At 41.3% G+C, this 22,634-nt stretch overlaps 2 protein-coding genes across 3 annotated transcripts in view; both read left to right on the top strand.

Moving 5' to 3' along the window:
* Positions 1–1,868: 1,868 nt before the first annotated feature.
* On the top strand, positions 1,869–3,749 carry LOC146384391 (monocyte chemotactic protein 1B-like). The gene is made up of 3 exons (XM_084936361.1): positions 1,869–2,054; positions 2,786–2,903; positions 2,993–3,749. Exons 1-3 carry the CDS (start codon positions 1,988–1,990, stop codon positions 3,105–3,107), a joined length of 300 nt encoding a protein of 99 aa, XP_084792487.1. The 5' UTR covers positions 1,869–1,987; the 3' UTR covers positions 3,108–3,749.
* Positions 3,750–7,846: 4,097 nt separating this feature from the next.
* The window catches only part of LOC146384390 (septin-7-like), a 51,752-nt gene continuing 36,964 nt past the window's right edge, over positions 7,847–22,634 (top strand). Inside the window, exons 1-2 of one of the 2 annotated variants that reach the window (XM_084936360.1) lie at positions 7,847–8,153; positions 14,561–14,657. In XM_084936360.1, the coding sequence (XP_084792486.1) occupies positions 8,115–8,153; positions 14,561–14,657 (136 nt within the window). In that variant the 5' untranslated portion in view covers positions 7,847–8,114. Of the gene's footprint in view, positions 8,154–14,557; positions 14,658–22,634 lie in introns of both variants that reach the window. The other variant, XM_084936359.1, reaches the window with a different exon arrangement.

Raw genomic sequence — 22,634 nt, 5'->3', positions numbered from 1 at the left:
GGGAGGGAGAGCCTTCAGTTTTCAGGCCCCTCTTCTGTGGAACCAGCTTCCAGTTTGGATTCGGGAGACAGAAACTATCTCTACTTTCAAGATTAGGCTTAAAACTTTCCTTTTTGCTAAAGCATATAGTTAGGGCTGGACCAGGTGACCCTGAATCTGTCACGGCTGGGGCAGCAGTTGTGTGGTGGAGTGAATGAGGACCCAAGTTGCAGACAGCGGCGGAGTTGCGAGTGGGTTTATTTACAGTGCACAATAACAAAGGTGAGGGCAGAACTGAACATAAACCTAAACTGGGGAAAACTAATAATAACAAAACACAAAACCATAACTGACAAAGTCACACGCAGGGAAAGACACAAGGCAGTACGCAGGGGATGGAGAGCTGGGAATGGAGAGAAGAATGTGGAGCAGAGAGACGCAGAATAACACAGACGAACCGACGAGGAACACAAGCAGGCATACACTATAAATACAAACAAGGTAATCAGGTAATGACACACAGGAGTGGAGCACAGCTGACAGGAGTGGAGCACAGTATGACGAAAGCGAGACAGCGGTGAGGTGTGTGGTAGGAGGGACGGACCTACCACACACGGACCGGTTGAGGGTGGGGGCGTGATTACATCATGGATCAACTCTCAGTCTCTTCTTGTTTTCAGTGGTGACGGTGAAAAGAAGAGAGAGAGAGGTGATGGATGGAGTTAGCCTGCGTGCAGATGTGCATGACAAATGTCACCTGTTACACAACATTGTGAGGGTGATGCACATTGTCTCTGCTGCTTTTCTACACATGTTAAAAATTCAGCACAGACAGTTTTTAGTACTATTTTATCCACAGACTGTATATTAAACAAATACAACAGGTGGGCACAGCCACCCAGACATCACCCAGTGATAGTTCTGCATGTGTGAAGCATGAAGCTGAGACTTTTGTCAGTTCTCAGCATTTATTAACCACACAAGCTAAGCCCACCCTAAAACACACCTGGCTTTATGATCCTTGTTACACTAGTGGGAACCACAATGTACAAAATGAACATTATGTGGACTTGAAAATATCAGCTGAGACCATCAAACCACCAGGAAACTTTTTACTGAGGTCACACAACAAAGCAGCTACAGTGACGTTTATAGCAGACTTCTTTCTGAAACCACAGGAGCGGCTCCACCTGTTGGTCATTAGAAAAAATGCAGGTTTAAAGCAGTTAAATTCAACTTTATTTATATAGCGTCAAACCACAACAACAGTTGCTTTGAAGCGCTTTATTTTATAAGATAAAGACCCTACAATAATACAAGGTAAACATAGAACCCCCACAGTCACATGACCTGCTATGAGCAAATGCTTTGGTGATTTCAGGACTTTTCACTCCTGAAATCTCAAGAATCACAAGAAAAGAACTTAAAATCTGAGGAACATTTGTTTCTGTTCTTCTCCATATGAAGTTGCTCTATGAGAGCGCTCCAATACTGTAAAACAAGTATCACTTACGTTGCTGTTACAGTTTCACAACAGCTGGACTCAGAATAAACGTTTACCCTAAGAAAGCTCGAAATGTGCAGAGTGGGTGAAAGGTGGGACTGCTCTTAGCATAAAGAGGACGCAGCAGGCAGCTAAGTCCATATTAATCCCTAAACTTGTATTTGGGAAACTCCACGGGGTTGAACAAATACATGTCTGAATACTGATATGTCCTATATAGACACTTAACTGTTTCACACTGCATCAACAATGAAAAGTCTGCAGTGTCAGTGTGATAGAGAGGCGTAGTGAAAAGGGAAATTAAACAGTTCCTCATTTTAGTGAAACTCGACACGTCACAAATTTTTCCAAGGTGCACAAACAGGGTCTGCCCCGCTTCTTCTTCCAACTGTATAAATGTGAAGCAGGTGGACAGCAGTGACACAGCACAGAGAACAAGCCGACAGAGCTCAGCTGAGACTTTAATCCACTGCTGCAACACGAAGCCAACAAACAAACTTCAGGATGGCCGCTCCTCGTCTCGCTCTGTCTGTGGTTGTGCTCATGCTGGCTGTCATCGCTCTGACTGAGGGTAAGGCTCGTTTTAATGATCTGACCTTTACACTGTGTGATGAATAACAACTTGAAATTAATATTAATATAATATTCAGAGTTTACCTAACAATAAAAATGTTTTTTTTATTTTACTTTTAACTATTTTGAACACTCACTGCTTCACTGAGTGAATGGGTTAAATTCAGAGAGGAATTTCTCCACAGGGATCAATATGTATACATTATTATTATTATTGAAAAACAAAAACAAAGCACCCAACAATAATTTTTACTGCAACTACAAAGTAATAGACCATTAATAGCAAGCTTTTAATTTTATTTTTGATAAACAATGTATGAAACTTTTCTTCAATCTTTTTCATTCATAGGAGTTACTAGAAAGAAATTCTATTTCTGAAGCTAAAGTCATGAACCATTAAAGCTGTAGCATTCAATAGTTTGCCTAAGACAAAGAGTCCATTCTAATGTGCAATATGAAAATAATTAATGTTAATGCAACATTAAACTTAATATTAACATATTACTTCATAGATACAGTAAACAGAGGACAGGTCACATGACAAATCTGACCACTTCATAACTCAGGGGAACAAATGAGCAGTTGCACAGTGTCGTCAACTAAACATACAGTATCAGATGTGACCTCACGCCAGCCAGCAGGAAACTGAATCGGAACAAAACCCAAGAAGCAGATGATGTGGTGCTGTGTCAGTGGCTCAGTTGTTAACTTGTTCCTGTTTGTTTGCAGGTATTCGCGGTGCTGGCCCAAAAAAGTGCTGCTTCCGCTTCAATGACCAGGAAGTGCCTAAAGGAAGAGTGGTCGGCTACGTCAAGACCAGCCAGCGCTGCTCCAAGCCCGCCATCCTGTAAGTACACAACCTCACAAACACACATCACCACCATCACCAAACCTGCCCCTCCATCCTCTGACTCTCCTTTTTCTGTGAACCTTCAGCCTGAACACAGTGGCAGGCCGACAGCTGTGTGTCAGACCTTCGGCCCCCTGGGTGAAGCAGCTCATCAGCTACCTGGATGCCAAAGCCGTCCCAGGACAGACATCCAACCTGTAACCATGGAAACTACTTTGGAAGAGCCTTCATGGACAAAACCTGGACAGTTTATATGTTTAAATGCTGGAAGTTTGTATAACCAAACAGTAGCTCTTCTGGCTACATGCTGAATCTGTATCAGATATTCTTATACTTAAAGACATAATTATGAGATTCATTTGCAAATAGGAATAATTTCCTCCAATCCAAACATTTCTTTGTTTGTTTACTCTGTCGTTCGTTTAATACTGATATTTAATATTTTTACATTTCTGACTTTGAATATTTATCTTATTATACTGAATAACGAGTGTTTTTGCTTAATACAACACTGAAAGTCTGACCGTAAGCACTGTGATACTTTGAAGTGTAATCTGAAATGACTTGAGAAGCTGTTCTTTGTGAAAGAGCAGTGCCTCCCACCTCCACATGGTGTCATCAGTAAACAGCAGAGTATAAGCTATGGGCTGCAGCACTGTTCCTGCACTGTGGACAGTTCGCTTGGTTTTGATGTAAAACTTAAGTATTTGTGTTTTTATGATTGTGCTGAAAACTTCACTTTTAAATAAAGGATAAAGGATCAGTGAAACTTTGTCATTGTGTGTCTTCTTCCAGACTAGAATTGTATACATCTCCAGTATCCCTATGGGCACTTTGGTTAGTTTTGTAAACACTTTGCTTTTTGCATCCTACTAATAAGTTGACTTCTAAATTAAAATTAAAGAATAAATGAAAGTTTGTCTTTGCAGTTTTTTTTAGTTTTTTTTTTCTCATAAAGTAACAATTTGTGCCACTTAAATAAATTGGGCAGCACGGTGGCATGGTGGTTAGCACTGTTGCCGCACAGCAAGAAGGTTCTGAGTTCAATTCCACCATCAGGCCGGGGTCTTTCTGTGTGGAGTTTGCATGTTCTCCCCGTGTCTGCGTGGGTTCCCTCCGGGTACTCCGGCTTCCTCCCACCGTCCAAAGACATGCAGCTTGTGGGGATAGGTTAATTGGATAATCCAAATTGCCACTAGGTGTGAATGTGAGTGCGACTGGTTGTCTGTCCCTGTGTGTTGGCCCTGCGACAGACTGGCGACCTGTCCAGGGTGTACCCCGCCTCTCGCCCTATGACAGCTGGGATTGGCTCCAGCACCCCCCGCGACCCTGAAAAGGATAAGCGGTAGCGGATGGATGGATGAAAGTTTGTCTTTGCAGTTTTTTTTAGTTTTTTTTTTCTCATAAAGTAACAATTTGTGCCACTTAAATAAACGGTAAAGAAACTGCTGGTTTTCCAAAGGAACACCAGAGAGCCCAGCTAAACAGATCACATCCCGTGATGTGCAGATTGGTTGCTATATTAAGTTAGCATCAGTTCAAAGCTCTTGGTCATGCTCGTGCTTTGCTGCTTAGTTAGAGCTGGGTCATGATGCCAGCACTCCTGTAAATTTACAGTGTACAGAATTAAAAACTTCAATATCGATCACTTCCTGAATAACAATATTCTTTGCAAGGAGCAAGTGTTCCTTGAAAGAGTAGTTGTCAAACAGCTAACAGATCATCTGCAGAGGAATGGCTTATTTGAAGAGTTTCAGTCAGGTTTCAGAGCTCAGCACAGCACAGACACAGCTTTAGTGAAGGTTACAAATGATCTTCTTATGGCCTCTGACAGTGGACTCATCTCTGTGCTTGTCCTGCTAGACCTTAGTGCAGCATTCAATACTGTTAGAGCATGCTCTGGGTATTACAGGTACTGTGCTGCAGTGGTTTGTATCATATCTAATTAATAGACTCCAATTTGTGCATGTAAATGGAGAGTCCTCTTCACACACTGAGGTTAATTATGGAGTTCCACAGGGTTCAGTGCTAGGACCAATTCTGTTTACATTATACATGCTTCCCTTAGGCAGCATCATTAGAAGACATTAGTATACATTTTCACTGCTATGCTGATGACACCCAGCTCTATCTGTCCATGAAGCCAGATAACACACACCAATTAGTTAAACTGCAGGAATGTCTTAAAGACATAAAGACCTGGATGGCCGCTAAGTTTCTGCTTCTTAATTCAGATAAAACTGAGGTTATTGTACTTGGCTCTGAAAATCTTAGAAATATGGTATCTAACCAGATTCTTGCTCTGGATGGCATTACCTTGGCCTCCAGTAACGCTGTGAGGAACTTTGGAGTCATTTTTGACCAGGATATGTCCTTCAATGCACATATTAAACAAATATGTAAGACTGCTTTCTTCCATTTTTGCAACATCTCTAAAGTTAGAAATATCCTGTCACAGAGTGATGCTGAAAAACTAGTTCATGCATTTATTACTCCCAGGCTGGACTACTGTAATTCATTATTATCAGGATGTCCTAAAAACTCCCTGAAAAGCCTTCAGTTAATCCAAAATGCTGCAGCAAGAGTCCTGACAGGGACTAGAAAGAGAGAGCAGATTTCTCCTGTTTTGGCTTCCCTTCATTGGCTTCCTGTTACAACCAGAACTGTAAATCCTGCTCCTCACATACAAGGTCTTAAATAATCAGGCCCCATCTTATCTTAATGACCTTGTAGTACCATATCAACCTATTAGAGCACTTCACTCTCACTCTGCAGGCCTACTTGTTGTTCCTAGAGTATTTAAAAGTAGAATGGGAGGCAGAGCCTTCAGTTTTCAGGCCCCTCTTCTGTGGAACCAGCTTCCAGTTTGGATTCAGGAGACACACAATATCTCTACTTTTAAGATTGGGCTTAAAACTTTCCTTTTTGCTAAAGCATATAGTTAGGGCTGGACCAGGTGACCCTGAATCCTCCCTTAGTTATGCTGATATAGGTGTAGGCTGCCGGGGGATTCCCATGATGCATTGAGTTTTTCCTTTCCAGTCACCTTTCTCACTCACTATGTGTTAATAGACCTCTCTGCATTGAATCATACTTGTTATTAATCTCCGTCTCTCTTCCAAAGCATGTCTTTATCCTGTCTGCCTTCTCTCAACCTAACTGGTCGCAGCAGATGGCCCCGCCCCTCCCTGAACCTGGTTCTGCCGGAGGTTTCTTCCTGTTAAAAGGGAGTTTTTCCTTCCCACTGTCGCCAAAGTGCTTGCTCATAGGGGGTCATATGATTGTTGGGTTTTTCTCTGTATGTATTATTGTACGATCTACTGAGCAATATAAAGTGCTTTGAGGCAACTGTTGTTGTGATTTGGCGCTATATAAATAAATGCAATTGAACTGAATTGAATTGAAAATTGGGCCAAGTAGATATAAACTTAAATGTGTTAAAAAGAGCCATGGCCTCCTTTACTTTCTAAAGAATTAATGGCAGTTTCTTTGTTTTCCACTAGAGTGTGCAACTATCCAAGCCACCACAATACGAACACCTGATCTCAAGCTCTTTTGATTTTCATTGACTAAACTGTCAGAAAGGTTCTGATATGAAGCTTCAAAGACACACTGCACTTACTTACAGCTTATTGCTTGTGTCTGAGACAAAGAGAGGTCAGCCCTGCTGTTTTTCATTCCACAGAGACAATTGGTCTCTTGAGTGCAGCTATGTAAAAATAATATAGTAATAACGTTGGCAAAGAGAAGCATGCATGATGTAAAGAGGTTCAATCAGTCCTACCATAGAGCCCTGCAGATCCCCATAAACAACCAGGAATCTGTCAGGTAGTATGAGTGCTTTATGATACTTTAAAATCACTGCAATTGTTTTGTGTACTTTTAGTTACTGACTTTGACAAAATGTAACAGTCACACTATTGTAAGGGCACCCCACTGACCTGCAGCCCACTTTGTTTGTGTGCCATTGGCCCCTTTCGTAATCTATTCATGAGTGCAGCTAAAAATCACGTAGGGGTGAGCACATGGAAAAATTCCTGTTTGTTATGACATTCACCACAAGACCATTAGCACTGTATAATCAAAATGAGAGTTATCCACAAGAATGATGTTACTGAATAAAATTTTTAAAGATTTATTGATTGCTGTTTGCGATTACTAACTCAGGAGCCTGTGGTGGTTCTAAGTACACTTTGTTTCAGTTTCTCTCACTTCTTTTTGTTGTTTGCTGGTGCTTGGTTAGTGTCCAGGGTTTGTGAAGAAAGCAAATTTTTGCCTTCAGCACATGAAAGCCCCACAAACACAATTAGAGGCCCATCATATTTGTGTTTGGCCAATAGGAAGGCGGATCTGGATTTCTTGCGGGAGGGTCAAGTTAGGAAGACACGGCTAGCGGGATACCGGAAGTTTCGCACCTAAACGTATCAGTTGTCAAAATGATGCTGTAGGAAGGTTGATTCAGACAAATAGGGAAAGAATAAAATTTAATAAGATTACTGAACTTTGGTACAGCATTCATCAGCACACATCTGATAGGCAGAATCTGTGGTTCATTTTAAATGACTGCTAAAATCTCTTTTCTATAGGTTAGCGTTTCTTCATTGTTTTGCCCATTATTTGTGCCCTTTTGTTCTTTCTACATGTGTGTATAGGCGTCTGTATACAAGAATAAATGAAAAACCCTGTGCTTGGCTCTGTGTTTAGATGTATAATTATGTACGCTTATTTGTTGTGTTTTTATCTGTGACAGTGCTAGTGATGTTCAAATAATGCTTGTCTTTTTATTGTTGATATTGTTGTTAAAAAGGATCTAAACTAACAAGCCGATTAGCGGATACTTTTTTTTTAATAAAACCCAAAAACACACGAGCGCCATACACGGTATAGGCGCGCTCCTCGTCTTATTCTGAAATTCCCAACCGGATGTGGCCTTGCATAAATCCCGTTTGTGTTCCGCCTGTGGAAAAGCGACCGTTGGAGCGTTTTCTCTTTACCGTGCTCCCATCCGTTGTGTCCGTCAGCGGCCATATCTACTGTAACCGCATTCATTCATTTTTAGACGCACTGCTATTTTTCTTGAACCAAAAGACGGCTAGTTAGTGAGAAAGCCGTGAGCATCTCGTTGTTTCGTTACCCTCTCGGACGTTTGTCGGTTTATGCCTCGGTGAGTGTCCGTTGAAGGCTGGGTGGTAACAGTTCGGCTTCACGATGATCGAGAGACCAGAAACCGCGGTTCCCAGCATCGCTGTAAGTACACCACTCTTCACAACACGCCTGTGGCTTTTTCCGCCAAATAAACTTATTATAATAAACTCCACAACCGTTCCCGTGGGTTTCTGGCTCCGCTGGTATTGACTTGGAGGATTGCAGACCAGGCTCCGTTAAAAAATATTCTGTTTTTGGGTGGTTCAGATTTTTACAAATACCAGCCTTTGACTACGACGTAATTTTCATCTCCTGGGATATGAATATAATGTGGTGAACACTCCGGCGTTAAATTTGATTGACCATATAATAAGTACTTCACTATATGGCATCATTTTAAAGCGAATCACGCCTCCTTCCTCCTGTGTAGCCTCGTTTTTTAAATGAAGCGATGTTTGAATGACGAACAATGACTTTAATTTGTTTTAATATGTGGAGGTGGATTCTGTGTCAATTTACCTTTTGGACAGCGCAATTATGGTGTTGCTTATAAAATGTCACTGTTTTGAACAGAGCCTGGCTTGAGAGTTCCCATAACAGAGCAGCACGTATCGGGGGGTACGTGGTCTGGTGTCAATTATCGCTGTGTGCACAAAGAGATGGGCTTAGTGGGGTTTCTTTTAGGAGTATTTATACAGAGTTACTTGTCTAATTTTTAAACGCTGCGACTGTGAAACTCAGATCGGTTTGCTTTTCCATGCCAGAGTCCCTTAAAGAAATATCACTTTTTAATATTCTTAACAACAGCTTTGGCACAGTGGCCCTGACCCTCGGGGCAGTGGGCCTGTGGCCCTTTCAGTCCTCTTTATTTGCATCTTGTTGGCTTTGTTCAGGGCATTTTAAACTGACACTTAGATTTAGCAATGAGTCCCTGCTCACCACACAACACAGCACACATTGTATTTCTGCCGCATCTGTTTGTAATCCAGTACGAGGTGATTGGCAGTGACTCCCCCAGGCATAAAAGTGTGCACGGTGCTAAAAAATAATCAAAGAAAACATACATTCACTGTGCTCATATGAATCAACGTTTAAGCGATGCATTATTTAGCACACAATGCATTAATATTGAAGTTGAAAACAGCTGAGGAGGCAGTGAGAGGGCCACAGCATCAGCTGCTGCATGCATGAGGGGGTGGACTTGGCATCACAGATGATGTCAGTGAACCAAGCAGCTACTATCACCACTGGGTTAGACTGGGGGATGGGGTAGTATGAATGGTATGGACTGACTAGCCTTCCTCTCTCATCCCCCATTACTTCCTTCTTTACAGTCCCTTGCCTGTTGCTCAGTTAGTCACTTTCTAGTCAGAAATAGCCACACTGCAGCTGTTACACCAATGTGAATATTATGCGGAAATGTGATGTATGATAGTGCATGCATACTATTTTATTCATGTAGTGTCCCATCTGATCCACAGACTCTCCGCTAACCACCCACTCACACTTTTTTTGTGAGCTAAATGCTGACTGGTTTTCACTAATACATGCTTCCATATAGTTAAAGATCCACTGCAGTGTGCTGTGTAATTTATAGCTACATGGAAACGGATCAACCATCATAGGTGGTATCTTATGTAACCAGCTGGAACTTACTCTCATCTGGCAGGCAGCCACACACTTTGGCAGCAGCCCTGTTATGCTTCATTCAAGCAAGGTAATAACAGAGATACACTTACCCAACTTTTTTACTTGTCTGATGCAGTAGAGATGCCTTGGTTTTGGGTATGAGCTGATACTGAGTTCTAATTCAGAGCTAGTGTTAAATTAGTGAGCTGTATACCTCACCACGAGGGAACATTGTTTTCCTATCTTTGTAAAAATAAAATGAACCGAAGACATCCAAGAATATAAATTTACTGAATGTGGATTTATTATAAATAATAAATAAACTAAAATCAGAATCACCTGTTTTTCCGCTTTGTTTTTTCTGCATTTGTTTAATTTCAGCACAGCGTGAGAATCTTTATCTGTATACAGCTGATACTTATGGACATGCTAGTCTCTCCTTTCTCTATTCTCACTGTGAGTGCACCCCATCACACACAAACATGTCAGGTGTGCAATGGAGCTCTAAGAGTCAGGTGATGTGAATTATTAAAAATCAAGTTGATCTCATTATGTTACTGTAAGTGTGATTAAAGTTTGCTAGCAAATGTTTCTGCTGATTTACACTTCAGAGTGAAATCTTCCACTTAACTGAGGAACCTTCTTAAACAGTTGCCATAACCTGACGTACCTCCCTGGAAGAAGAAATAATAATTATAGCGCCAGTAGGAGTACTCACATATGTCTGGAGGTAGATTACTGAAACTATCCCTAATGGATGTGAGGGAGCGTACTGTGAAGTGCCCCCAGGGGAAAAAGAAAAATGGCTACAAGAGTTGGGACCCCGGAGGGGGAAGTCCCAGCATTTTATTTGTTTCTGTCTGCTGGCAACGTAAATAAAACATCGGGACACAACCACACAGTACTTAACACATGATCAAAGGAGCTTGCAAAGAAAAGCGTCTGGACTTCTTTAAGTTGCTTGAAGACGTTTCACCTCTCATCCGAGAAGCTTCTTCAGTTCTAAGGTCAAATGGTGGGGAGTCCTAGATTTAAACCTAGTGGGACCCACACCCAGTTTCACACTTTGGCTCAGGCGATTAGAGGATCATCAGGGGTCCTTTTGTCCCTCTGTGGGGGGATACTCCCACTAGGTTTAAATCTGGGACTCCCCACCATTTGACCTTAGAACTGAAGAAGCTTCTCGGATGAGAGGTGAAACGTCTTCAAGCAACTTAAAGAAGTCCAGATGCTTTTCTTTGCAAGCTCCTTTGACTACGATGACCTGGATGACTGAGAACCTTCACAGACATATTAACACATGATGCATCAGCATAAATGACGGCAATGACGTTGGCCACTTATGTAGGTTACATTGTAGGATCTAGATTCTAAATCAGACCATAGACTGAACATAACCACAGTGATGAAGTGGAATAGAGGGTGAAGGCATTGTCTGACCTTTTCAATCAGCTTGCTTGACTACACTTTGTTGTTCGTGTGAGTTAATAAGAAAAGCTGTTGGCAGAGCAGGCGTGAAATGGCAATAAACTACAGGCCTTTTACTCTCAAGTTCCTCCATGCCTCGTTGTCCCTCCTGCTAACAGCAGGTACACTTAAGCATGGCATACTAAAAAGAGATAAATATAAGATCAAATGTGAAAGATTGTAAAATATGGACACAAACCAGATGTGATGAGTGAGGGGTGGATTCCTTTTTCAGAGGTCAGAGGCTGCATAGACTTCTATAGGACCAGAAGTGTTTTTGCAAAAACGGATATGACTGTTAGGTGTCACCTCTGTTAACCTGTCCACTGTTTCTGCTATTGGTGTTTTGAGTTTGCTTTTCTTTCTAATTATGTGACAAACATGGCTTTCTGTGAGGAACAGACACTCCAAGAAGTTTGTGCTTCACTTCTCCCAAGGTTAAAATGGTAGTATTTAGTGTAATTAGTCTGTTAGTGCTAATTAACAAGTATGGATGTATGTGCTTTTCATCCATGCAATTTATAGATGTAGCTTTCTAACATTAGCTTCAGAATATGTATTCCAGAACCAGCTGCTGACATCCTCGTAATAACATCCATCTTTCATAAACAGTGTATACACTGTTTATATACGTCTATTCTTCTTTGTATTCTAAAGCAGCCCTTTAGAATTATGAACTGGAAGTGGATATTACTGGCTGCCCTCTTGTCACTGTAGCACAGAGTGATACCCTGGAGCGCTTTGCACAGAGATATCCACTGTATATTTGGAGAACGAGAGTCAAACGAGTGGATTAAAGTACCACACTGATGTCTTTTGCTGTTGTCCTTCATCATTCCTTTCTTGCTTCTCTATATCTTTATATCTTCATGCTTACCTGCATTTGCACTTGTGGATGACTATAGCGCATGAGATCAGCGTTCCATGCTTCTTTTTTTTTTTTCACACAGCTTTACTCAGGCCATGTGGCTCAGATGTGTTTTTCTCTGTTTGGTGCTGTGAAGATCAATGCTGTGTATGTAACACGCACTCTACTACCGTCTTTGTGACTCAGGCATGGAAGCACTGGAAAGTGCTTCAGGCAAGTTCAGAGTAGTTAAGCCTGCTGTCGACCTGTGTTCATCCCTAGTATTGATTATTTGCATAGATTGCTTCCTTTTTTTTTTTCTTTTTTTTTTTTGCTGCTGTCTGTGAGCTGTTAATATCCACTGTTGATGGTGGTGTGTAACTTAGAGTTTTCTGAATATCACAGATCTAAGGCTTGTACTGTGTTAATATCAGGTTAGATCCATGGCAGGAAGTTTCCCCGAGGAACAGGAACCTGATTTGTGTCATTTTTGTAGTTATAAATGTAAAAATATAGCTACAGCCAGCATGTTGTATAGAACGCTTTGAGTACTTCGGGAGAGTAGAAAAGCACTATATAAGAATCAGACCATTTATACTTACCATTAATACAATTTATTATAGTGTTTGTCCAGCATTTTAAAAACATGAAACTCCAGGCACATTGTTTTGCTTGTGGAATGGATGTGTCCATTTTGTGACAAATCATCTAGCCTTTGCAGTGACTTAACATAAAACTTAACATAAAAGAGTTTAACATAAAACTGTTGCACTTCAAGGGTTTGCAGCAGATAACTTAATACTCCAGAGGAGTTTTCCATAAATGGACACAAGCACTAAAAATGTTAGTAAATGTACTAAAAAAAGCTGAAATCAACATGGTATGAATCATTTGACTCCAGTCACAAAGAAGCTTTTTTTCTGTACCATATCTAAATTTTGTCTCTAAATAATTTGGGACTGATGTAAGTTGATATTTTTGTTTTAGCTCACAGATCTTCTGGCTGGGTTTGTGGAACTTTCTGGTTAATTGAGTGTTGTCGTTGGGTGGGTGGGCAATGTTTACACCCAAGTTTGTGAATGTGATTACTTGAGAAAGAAGGAATGAGCTTCAAATGTATACCATAGGTGTATGTACTAAAAATCTCACACAAGTTTGAATCTCAGCGACCTCAAAGTCAAAGCCAGAGGTCAAGATTTCTGAAAATCCTGTGATTGCGATAACTCAAGAAGGAACTCACCTAGGATTTTGAAATCGATACAATAGGTGATTCTACTACAAACGCCTGTAGCTCAGGATTTGCAGCAAGTTGTTGTTGTTGTTTGAATCTTCTTCACATCTAATGTGGAAAAGAAGTAGATTGGATGGAACAACTCTTACGATATATGACAGCTTGAATGTCAGAGTGCATGATATCACTGTAGATACTAAAGCTAGTAAATGTAATTATAATGGTGTCTGGTTCTGGGTTGGAGGGGCTTAAAGAAGTGCGTCTGAGGTCAATAGTTGATTCAAAAGTAGATGTGGCAGGAAATGGTTATCACTCTCTGTTTCAGTCTTTCTGAGGCATTCTCTGCCTTTTACCAAGAGTCAGCTGGGACAGTTGACACTAGTTACTGACTAGTTAAGTCAAAAACAAGAAATTCAGGAGCAAAACATCTGAAATTGATCGAGTGGTTAAATTTCTGCAATAAAAATAGCTGTTTCCTACACTGGCAATGATGCAGTCCATTTTGAAAATTCAGTGGGCTAATTTTCCAAATGGTTCCAGAAAGACAAATGCACAAATTTTGACACTTTTATAAAAATGGTTAAAGTGTTTATGATGTTTATTTAACCTCACATCAGGGTTTTGGAATGGAGAAAGGGCTGCTGACTTTAGCTGTGGGTGGTTTTTAACCCCCAGCAGACCTCTCAGTGCTGCACTTTCCATCAGTGCCACGCCTGGCAGCCTCAGAGGTCAGCAATCGATGTGTTTGGAGGGCGGGGTTTTATTTTGACAGCAGGCTGGGAGATACGGAGAGGTAGAGGGAGATCAGTGATCCGGCCTGCCTTCAGTACGACCGGTCTTTCATGCGGGACATGATGGACACGATTCACGTAGGACCTTCTTCCTTTGCTCGTCTTCATTCTCTTTGTTTGTGTGTTCTTGTGTTTATTGAGGAAATGATTGGCCTCGTGTATTGGTGTTTTCCACTTTCATTTTTCATGGACTTTGACAGAATTGACTCGACTTCCTCTTTCCATCGAAGAGAAAACCTGTTATTTCTTTCTTCTTCCACTCACTTCTGTTCCCCTTATAGCAGTCTTTATGTATTGAACCCAGCTGTACTTCATCTCTTAGAGGCTCTGCCACTGTAGCACAGAAAAATTCTAGTAACAGGTTTGCAAAAGCAAGATTTGTGTCACCTTGTGTGTCCAAATCCAGCTGTTTGTCTTAACAAGTGCATAAAGCTCCAGCTATTCCAAACATATATTTATTCTGATGCGTGTTTAAGAGTCTGAGTGTGTTATTGATTCATGCTGTTGATCTCTTTGACAGAATGTGTGTTTTTTGTTTCAGCAGCGGAACTTAGAGGGCTACGTGGGCTTTGCCAACCTCCCCAACCAGGTGTATCGGAAGTCTGTCAAAAGAGGGTTTGAGTTCACATTAATGGTTGTAGGTAAGTTGGAAACATCAACACCTTGACTGTAAGTGAGGACACTCATGTGCATGTTTGCTTCTATTATGTGTACACCTGCCACTGCTGTGCGTTTTTCATTGCTGCGTGCATGAGTCATCAGCACAGGTTCAAAGACAGTAAAACATGTGCGGCATCCCATACATGTCACATTCAGCTGCTCAGGATGAAGAGTTGACAGTTTAAAAGGCAGTTAAAGGCTTCAAGGTGTTGTTCAGTGATGAAGAAAGTGTGTCTGTCACCTTAGTAAAAGATGGATTTCCACAGTTTCCCACAAGGGTTTTCTCACGTTCCTCTGGCCAGGACGCACAATGACACATCAGTGTGTTTTGGATGACTTCATTTGGAAAGTAAGCTGCAGGATGTCGGGTGCAAAATGTGGCTAACTGCATTACAGAGCAGGGGAAGTGGAACAGGGGAGTGGTGGAACAATGGCTTGGATTGTCTATATAGATCTGAAGCAGAAGGTGGTCCACGGTTATTTTGATTGTAACAGATACAACTTTTACTTTTGTTGTTGTTGTAAATATGTCCTCCATGTTTGTTCAGCTGTCACACATTTTGCTATGTATTTTTTACATAATGCTAAATATGTAAAAGGTCACTTTTTCACCAAGTTTTTTTCACCAGCCAGTGCAATCCTAACTTGGGCATATAATGGCACAAGACAAAGATCCAAATTTGTTTCTACTGTAATAGCCGTGTGGCTAGTTTGCCAGCTGCTATAACTTAGCTACACATCTGTCTGGCAGTAGGTCTTTTGTTGCTGATTCTTTTCTATCTTTATTACTGATTCTCAGATACAATATACTGTGTATATACAGCAACAGGACACTAGAATATATAATGACATGCAACAGCACAACAACAGTGCAGAATAATCATGTTTCTCATCACTGCCAGTCTTCAAACAAACATCCACATGCCTTATCTGTTCGCTTCAGTTTCTCTTGTTTTGCATACTTCTTTGTCAGGAGTGTTAGTTTGTCTCTCTGCGTTCTCCAGCTTTATTACCCCATCTCTAACCCTAAAGTAAATAATACCATCTGACGTTAGTGCTTAGATCTGTGTAGTCGAACTTCCTTATTTGGCCACAACAGGGAAATGAAACTTACAATATGAGTCGATCTTAAAGGAAAAATTCCAAAATTTTGGGAAACGCTCTTAGTGGCTTCCTGAAAAGGAATCGTCTTTAGCAGACTGAAGAATGGACTCATTTCTAACTCATAGTAACTAAAAGCAAGTCAATATTGGTAACCAATCGCTGTTGCTCTGTTTTGCTACTGATTTGACTTTTGGGGAAAAAATATTTCTTGTTGTGCTTTAGAAATATTCTTTGTTTTTGTCTTAAACTGAACAACTTTTAAAATGTTTTAAGAGGTCATAAATCTAACTCTGTAGCCTGTGGTGACCCCGAGCTGTTCAGTGAATGGAGAGAGACATTAACGTAAAGAGGCGTCCACTCATTATTGTCTCAGTCTGGGGTTTTAGTTTCCTGTTTAGTAAACAGCCACTGTGGAGGAGCAGTCGAGTGACGGTTTGGGAGAGGGCCACAAAGATCCACAATCAGCACCATCCTGTTTCAGGGATTCTCACACGCGGGCCCCTCCGTCGCGTCTCAGATTTCTTAGCATGCAGCACCATATAAATTTCACACATAACTAGCGAGCACATTTTAAAGAGAAAGTTCAGTGGAAAGTTTCTCAGCTGCAGTCTGTTCCTGTATTCATCACACTGTTGTCTGAAAACTCTTGTTTTATTTAAACAGCACAGAGTGCAAAGACACTGATCACAAATTCTAGTACATCATGTTTTACCTAATTTATCAGGGTTACTGGTAAAAAATTGCATCATAATTATCATTTTTGAAATCTTAAAAAGAAAACACACAAAAAAAGAAAAAAATACATCTTATTAATGCTGGCTAATTAGGATTCAGTTACACACGAATACTTGTGTTGGTTTTGGGGACGAGGCTCTGAAGGCGAAGAATCACAGGGAGGTTTTTTGTATGGTACTGCATACACGCACTGGAGAAAAAAATGTGACAGGAAGGACCTGCTGAGACTCTGGATTAATCCATAGTGTTGCTGAAACAGCAACTAGTGTGTTTCTGTCTACCCAGATAAAGAGCTTAACGGGTTAAAAGTACCAATTAAATATGCAGGGCCACTTGTAATTGTGAAGTTGGCTCATGCAGCTTCAACACTTTTTGCAGCTTCTGTTGTTATATCTGTTAACATAATCAAACTGCGTTTTTTTTGTTTGTTTTTTTGTGTTTTTCTTTTGTCATGTTAGGCGTTTACTTCTACTGTTACCCTGAACAGATTTCCAGAGCAGTAGGTTAAACATTTGCATCTGCATCATAAAATGCGGACTCGACCAAATATGAGGCTCATAAAAGTCACAATCGCAGAACAATGTATTTTAATGGAGAAGTTGCAGAGGAGGAAAAAAAGGAAATACCAGTGTTAGAAAGAGAGACAGAAGAGCTGATTATGTTTTGACTTGACGAGCAGCCAACTGGAGCTACAGTCTAAGACTAAAGGTTGGCTTCAGTTCTGCTGTACTTGGCATTGTCACGAAGTGTGAAAGCTCAGCTGGCCTCTGAGGCCCTGCATTGTTCTGCCGCACTTTTGGAAAGACAGATGGTGAAATATTAGACGACTGGGCTGATGCCTGCAGCTCACTCGCTCAGATTCCAGTAGTGCAAGCAAGCACTTGAGCTTGTTGTTAAGGCTTGACCTTAGAAACAAAAATGAAACCCCCCCAAAAAGAATTTTAAGTAAATATTACACTCTTAATCTATTAACCCTTGTGTGGTGTTCATATTTTTGTTACTCAGCCAGTGCTCATGGGTCTGGTGGACCCGCTAGAGTTTTTGGCTTTCCAAATTAACACTATCAAACAATTTTATGTTAAATTACTCAACAGATGTTTACTTCATCCCAATTACAAGCCATATGAACAGCAAACATGGTTATTTTTTTCCCTTTACCTTTGTTAGATCATATTTATGAATTAATGTGCTTCTCGTTTTTTTTTTTTTATATAAAATGTTATAAAAAACATAAATCAGTTATAATCAAGTGGAGTGAGTGGAAAGACACAACACATTTACACGTGAAGCAATATGTTTCACAACTAAATGGGATCAGCTGCTCATCAATGGTGACATTAGGCCCAGGGTTGTAAAACAGGGGAGGTGGTGCACACACTTATCCCACACTGTCCTGATGGCAGCTAGCTTGTCTCTCTGCCGTCGAGCTGGTCTGTCATCTCGGTTATCAAAACGGATAATCCTGGAAATTTTGTGGAAGTTTTCCAGAGACGTTGATGCATGGAAAGGTTCGTGCCGGTTTCTGCATCCCACAGGGATTCTGTGGATTCCCCTTTGGACCTGAAAACTCCTGCAAGGATAAGAACCCCAAAGTAGGCCTTTGGGATTCTTAGATGAATTTGGTCCATCTCCTTCCACCTCTCTCCAAAAACACACCTTCCTTCTAGATTACTGCAATCCAGAATAATTTTCTGGATGGAATCTGGGATGAAAAGCTCAAATGAAGACTTGATGTCCTGCACATGAGTAACTGTCAGCTGTGTTGGCCCTGGCTTATCACAGTAACAGCTCTGCAGGGTGGCTCATTTCTTGGGCAAGAAGACCATTCAATTTCACCAGTTATTGACATCCATATTTCTTCACCTGCTGTCTGGTGGGCTTGTTCTGGTCCTGGAGCTGGCTGCTGATGGGGTACTCGTCTTCGTTTTGTTACTAAATGATGCTCAACCTCATCCTCTTCTTCAAAGTCACTGTCAGACTCTGAATTTTCAGAAATGTGAAATATTCTGAAACCTCTTTGTCAACATCATCATCCGAAGCCCCTCCCTCTTCCAAAATGAATTGGATGGCCTTTGCAGCAGATAATCTTTTGCCATCTTGATCAGTTGTGATAAGGAACCATATTGGCAAAGTCTTATTTATAGTATTGTGCCCCTAATTTGCAGGTGGGACAGGGTATGAGAAAATAAAATTTGGATCCCTCAAGAAAGAGGGTAAAATGTGTGGGAATGTAAGAGCAGACGGTGTTGATAGTTGAATTTTCAACAATGTTGCAACTTTGTGCGGAGCAGGAGGGGATGAAAACACTATCAGCAGCACCAGAAAGGAGGAAGACAGAGTGTAGGAACACAGGATCTACACTTTCAACACTTTTATTAGACCTGGGTCCAGTGGACCCGAACACCTTGTATGTAATGTAAATGCGTGGGGGGAGGTACAGTATGAGGTCATTGAAAATTAGTTCAGATTTATGTTCTTCACAGAAAATAAGCCAAACCCAATGAATTTCAGGTTGAAAAAATAATTAATTGTTTAATTTTTCTTTTGAAAAAAACTGAAAACGGGTCTCACAGACCCGAACACCATACAAGGGTTAACTACTGCAAAAGATTTTTTTTTAAATGAAATTCAGTTTTTAATTTGGGGAATAAAGGAAAAATAAATCTCTCCTCTGCTCTGTTTCACCTTGAGTCTTTTTTCAGTTTTTTTTTTTTTTTTTTTCACAGATCATAGGAGAGAGGGGTTAAAATAACCTTACCCAGGTTAACAGCTATTTGTTACTTGCAATTTTTGATAAGATAAGATAAGACTTTATTGATCCCACAACAGGGAAATTTTTGCGTCAGCTCAGGTACAGATATCAGAATAAAAAATACAAGTACAGTACAATCAGTGAAAAAAAGTAAGATAATACACTATATACAATGGTAGCATACACAGTATGTGATTATGGATATAGTTGGAAATATGCAAGACATAAACTATATAGCGTGACATAACTATTGTACCACTACTATTCCTATGTATAGACATGTACACACACACACACACATGTACACACTAAATATACATATGTATACATACACATATACCTGCACATGTCCGTACACATGGAAGGTCCATTATGCATGTGCAGTGACTTATGACATCGTGATTGAGGCGTTATAGAGTCTAACTGCTGTTGGGATGAATGATCTGCGAAAGCGCTCCTTCCTGCAGCGAGGGTGTTTCAGTCTCTGACTAAAGGAGCTGCTCAGCCCACTCACATACTCATGCAGTGGGTGATGTGGGTTGTTCATGATGGATGTCAGCTTTACTAACATCCTCCTCTCGCCAACCACCTCCACAGACTCCAGGGGACATCCCAGCACGGAGCTAGACCTCCGCACCAGTTTGTCAATCCTGCTCCTGTCCCTGTCCGTGCATCCACTCCCCCAGCAGGCCACTGCATAGAAAAGGGCAGATGCTACCACAGTGTCATAGAATGTCCTTAACAGAGTCCTGCAGACTCCGAAGGACCTCAGTCTCCTCAGCAGGTGGAGTCGACTCTGGCCCTTCTTATACAGGATGTCTGTATTTGTAGTCCAGTCCAGTTTATTGTTGAGGTGAACACCCAGGTACTTATAAGAGTCCACTATCTCAATGTCTTTCCCTTGGATGTTCACCGGTGTTGTAGGGGGTGACTTCCTCCTGAAGTCTATGATTATCTCCTTTGTCTTGCCGGCGTTGATTTGGAGTACGTTGGTCTCACACCAGCCAACAAAGTCACTGATGACCCCCCTGTATTCCTGATCATTCCCGTCTGATACGCATCCAATGATGGCTGTATCATCTGAGAACTTCTGTAGATGGCAATCGTCTGAATTATAACAGAAGTCTGAAGTGTAAAGCCTGATGTTGAGCTGTCTAAAATTACAGACCCCCAGCTATGCAAAGTCAGGATAAACTGGTGACAGTGCAAGAGTGAAGAGATATTAGAAGCTCCTTCTGGTACAGTAATGTTAAAGTTGTCACACCAGGCAAAGACACTGTCACCTTTTTCCACAATGTCAATGTAAATCCACAGTGGAGTAAAGCACTATTCTATTGATTTCAGTGTATTGAAAATAATTTTTGTAAAGTGTTAGTTTGGACTTGCTTTAGAAACTTGATGGTTGGAGGACTGACACAGAAGATAAGCACTTTATGGGCAAGTTTTAAATGACCCAACCCAACCCCAACCCGAAAAACTAAGTTGTGTGTTACATGTCTTGTGCGTGTCAGGCCAGGAAGCAGCTCTGTTTGTTCTGCTGTCAGTCAGTCATTCCCTGAGAAGGGACGCCACCAGAAACCTCTCTCTCTCTCTCTCTCTTTTTTAAATTCTTCTGTCCTCTCAGTTCTTTCTGCTCTCTGTCGAACTCTGTCTTTCCCTTCCCAGTCCTGCCGCTCACCGAGGGGGTGGGTGGTGGGAGTGCTTCCTGCCTTTTTGTCCAGCTGGCAGATTGAATAGGAACTCCTGGAAAGATTAGCAAGATCCAGCGCCAGTGCAGAGAGCTGAACAGAGCTGGGAGTCAGACGCGAACTGAGGAGAGCTCAGAGGAGAGGGGAAGCGATGCCTGTTTCACGCTGCTTCTGATGCCTAACAAGGCCACTACTTACCAGCATCACTCCTCTGCTTTCCCAGAGCTGCTCAGGAGGAGAGCACATCAAAAGCCCTTTAAGAGTCTGAACTCAGGAGTGGCGAAGTTTGATATGAGCTAACGTAGATGGGTTTAAAAGCTTCCCACAACAAAGTTTTCCACATTCTCAGGTCGCAGCTTCTCGCATGGTTTCAGCTGCTTATAATAGAAATCCATGAAGCAAATTGAGTCACTTGTTACTAGTGGTCAGTGGCAGTGACTGAAGCAGATGGATGAGCCTGAATCTCTTTAACAGATCAAAAGCAGTATCTGCCTCACTGATCCGCATCGTAAAACTGTTTGCCTGTGTGTCCTGCTGTCTCTGCCTTTGTTGTTGTGTTCCTCTAAGCCTGTGTGTGTAGTAACGCTGTGCAGTACGCGTGTCCAGATAAGACCGTATGCAGGCTTTGGATTGACCGCCTTGCCTACTGACCTTGCAGAAGGCAGTGGTTGAAAGACAGCTTTGGGCCGGTTAATCTGCTGGCTTAACCAGATGCATTGATAGACACTAAACACGCACACAGTCACTCACACAATAATGATGTTAACTCTTATTACGAACCCATTTATTCATGCAATTTACCAAAAAGTGTGACACTATATGTATTTGTAAACACAGTGGGTTTTATGAATCACATTTATTTTGTGGAAACGATGCACTGTCCTGCAGGTTCAGGTCACATGCTTCAGTTTGTGCTCCCGTCAGTCAAATCAAACATTTGGTTTGGTTGTGGCTGTCAGCTGAGGTAATTTTATTATTATTGACACTGCTAAAAGCCTGTAATGTGAAGCAGGTTGAACATGCTTACCTGGCTTTGCTAGCCAAACAGCAGCAGTCCAGCTAAGTGGTCATGTGCAGGTAATTATTAACTTGATAGGTCAACCCAAGTTTTCCAGTCTACCTCAAAGCACCTTTATAGGAGAGGCCCAGTGTTTGCAGCATATGACCAGTTACAAATATGGACCAGTCTCCTGGGAGTAGAATGGTATATTTTACAAACTAATCTCTAATATTAGCAAAAAAAAATCACAGCGGTCGCTGTGGCCCGAAGTAGGAAGGTATGAGTTTGTTGATGGGAAACCCACTGTATCACTATGTTGTCCCCCTTTGTTTTTCATTCCTCTTTCCCCTCACCCACTAACCAGTCACGGCAGATGGCTGCCCCACCCTCAGCCTGGTTCTGCTGAAGTCTCTTCCTGCTAAAAGGGTTTTTCTTTCCCACTGTTGTAAAGTACTTCCTCATCATTTCGTTGTTGGGGATTTCTCCCAAACATTGAGATACTGAGAACATAGAGACTGGTATCAAATGTAAACAGTTTAACAGTGAAGCACTTTAGTTAAATAGAAGTAAATAAATTAAAACGATGAAGTCAGTAGATAAAGATGGGACTTGTTCCAACACTGTCATGTTTTCATGGGAAAAGTATAATTGAGCTTTTGTCCTTTTGACATGTTCCTAC

This window comes from Perissodus microlepis, chromosome 7 (genome assembly GCF_051167445.1).
Source record: "Perissodus microlepis isolate ML-2025 ecotype Zambia chromosome 7, ASM5116744v1, whole genome shotgun sequence".
Taxonomy (NCBI): domain Eukaryota; kingdom Metazoa; phylum Chordata; class Actinopteri; order Cichliformes; family Cichlidae; genus Perissodus; species Perissodus microlepis.
The sequence above is the reverse complement of the archived record's forward strand: the minus strand, read 5'-3'. Positions and strand labels throughout refer to the sequence as shown.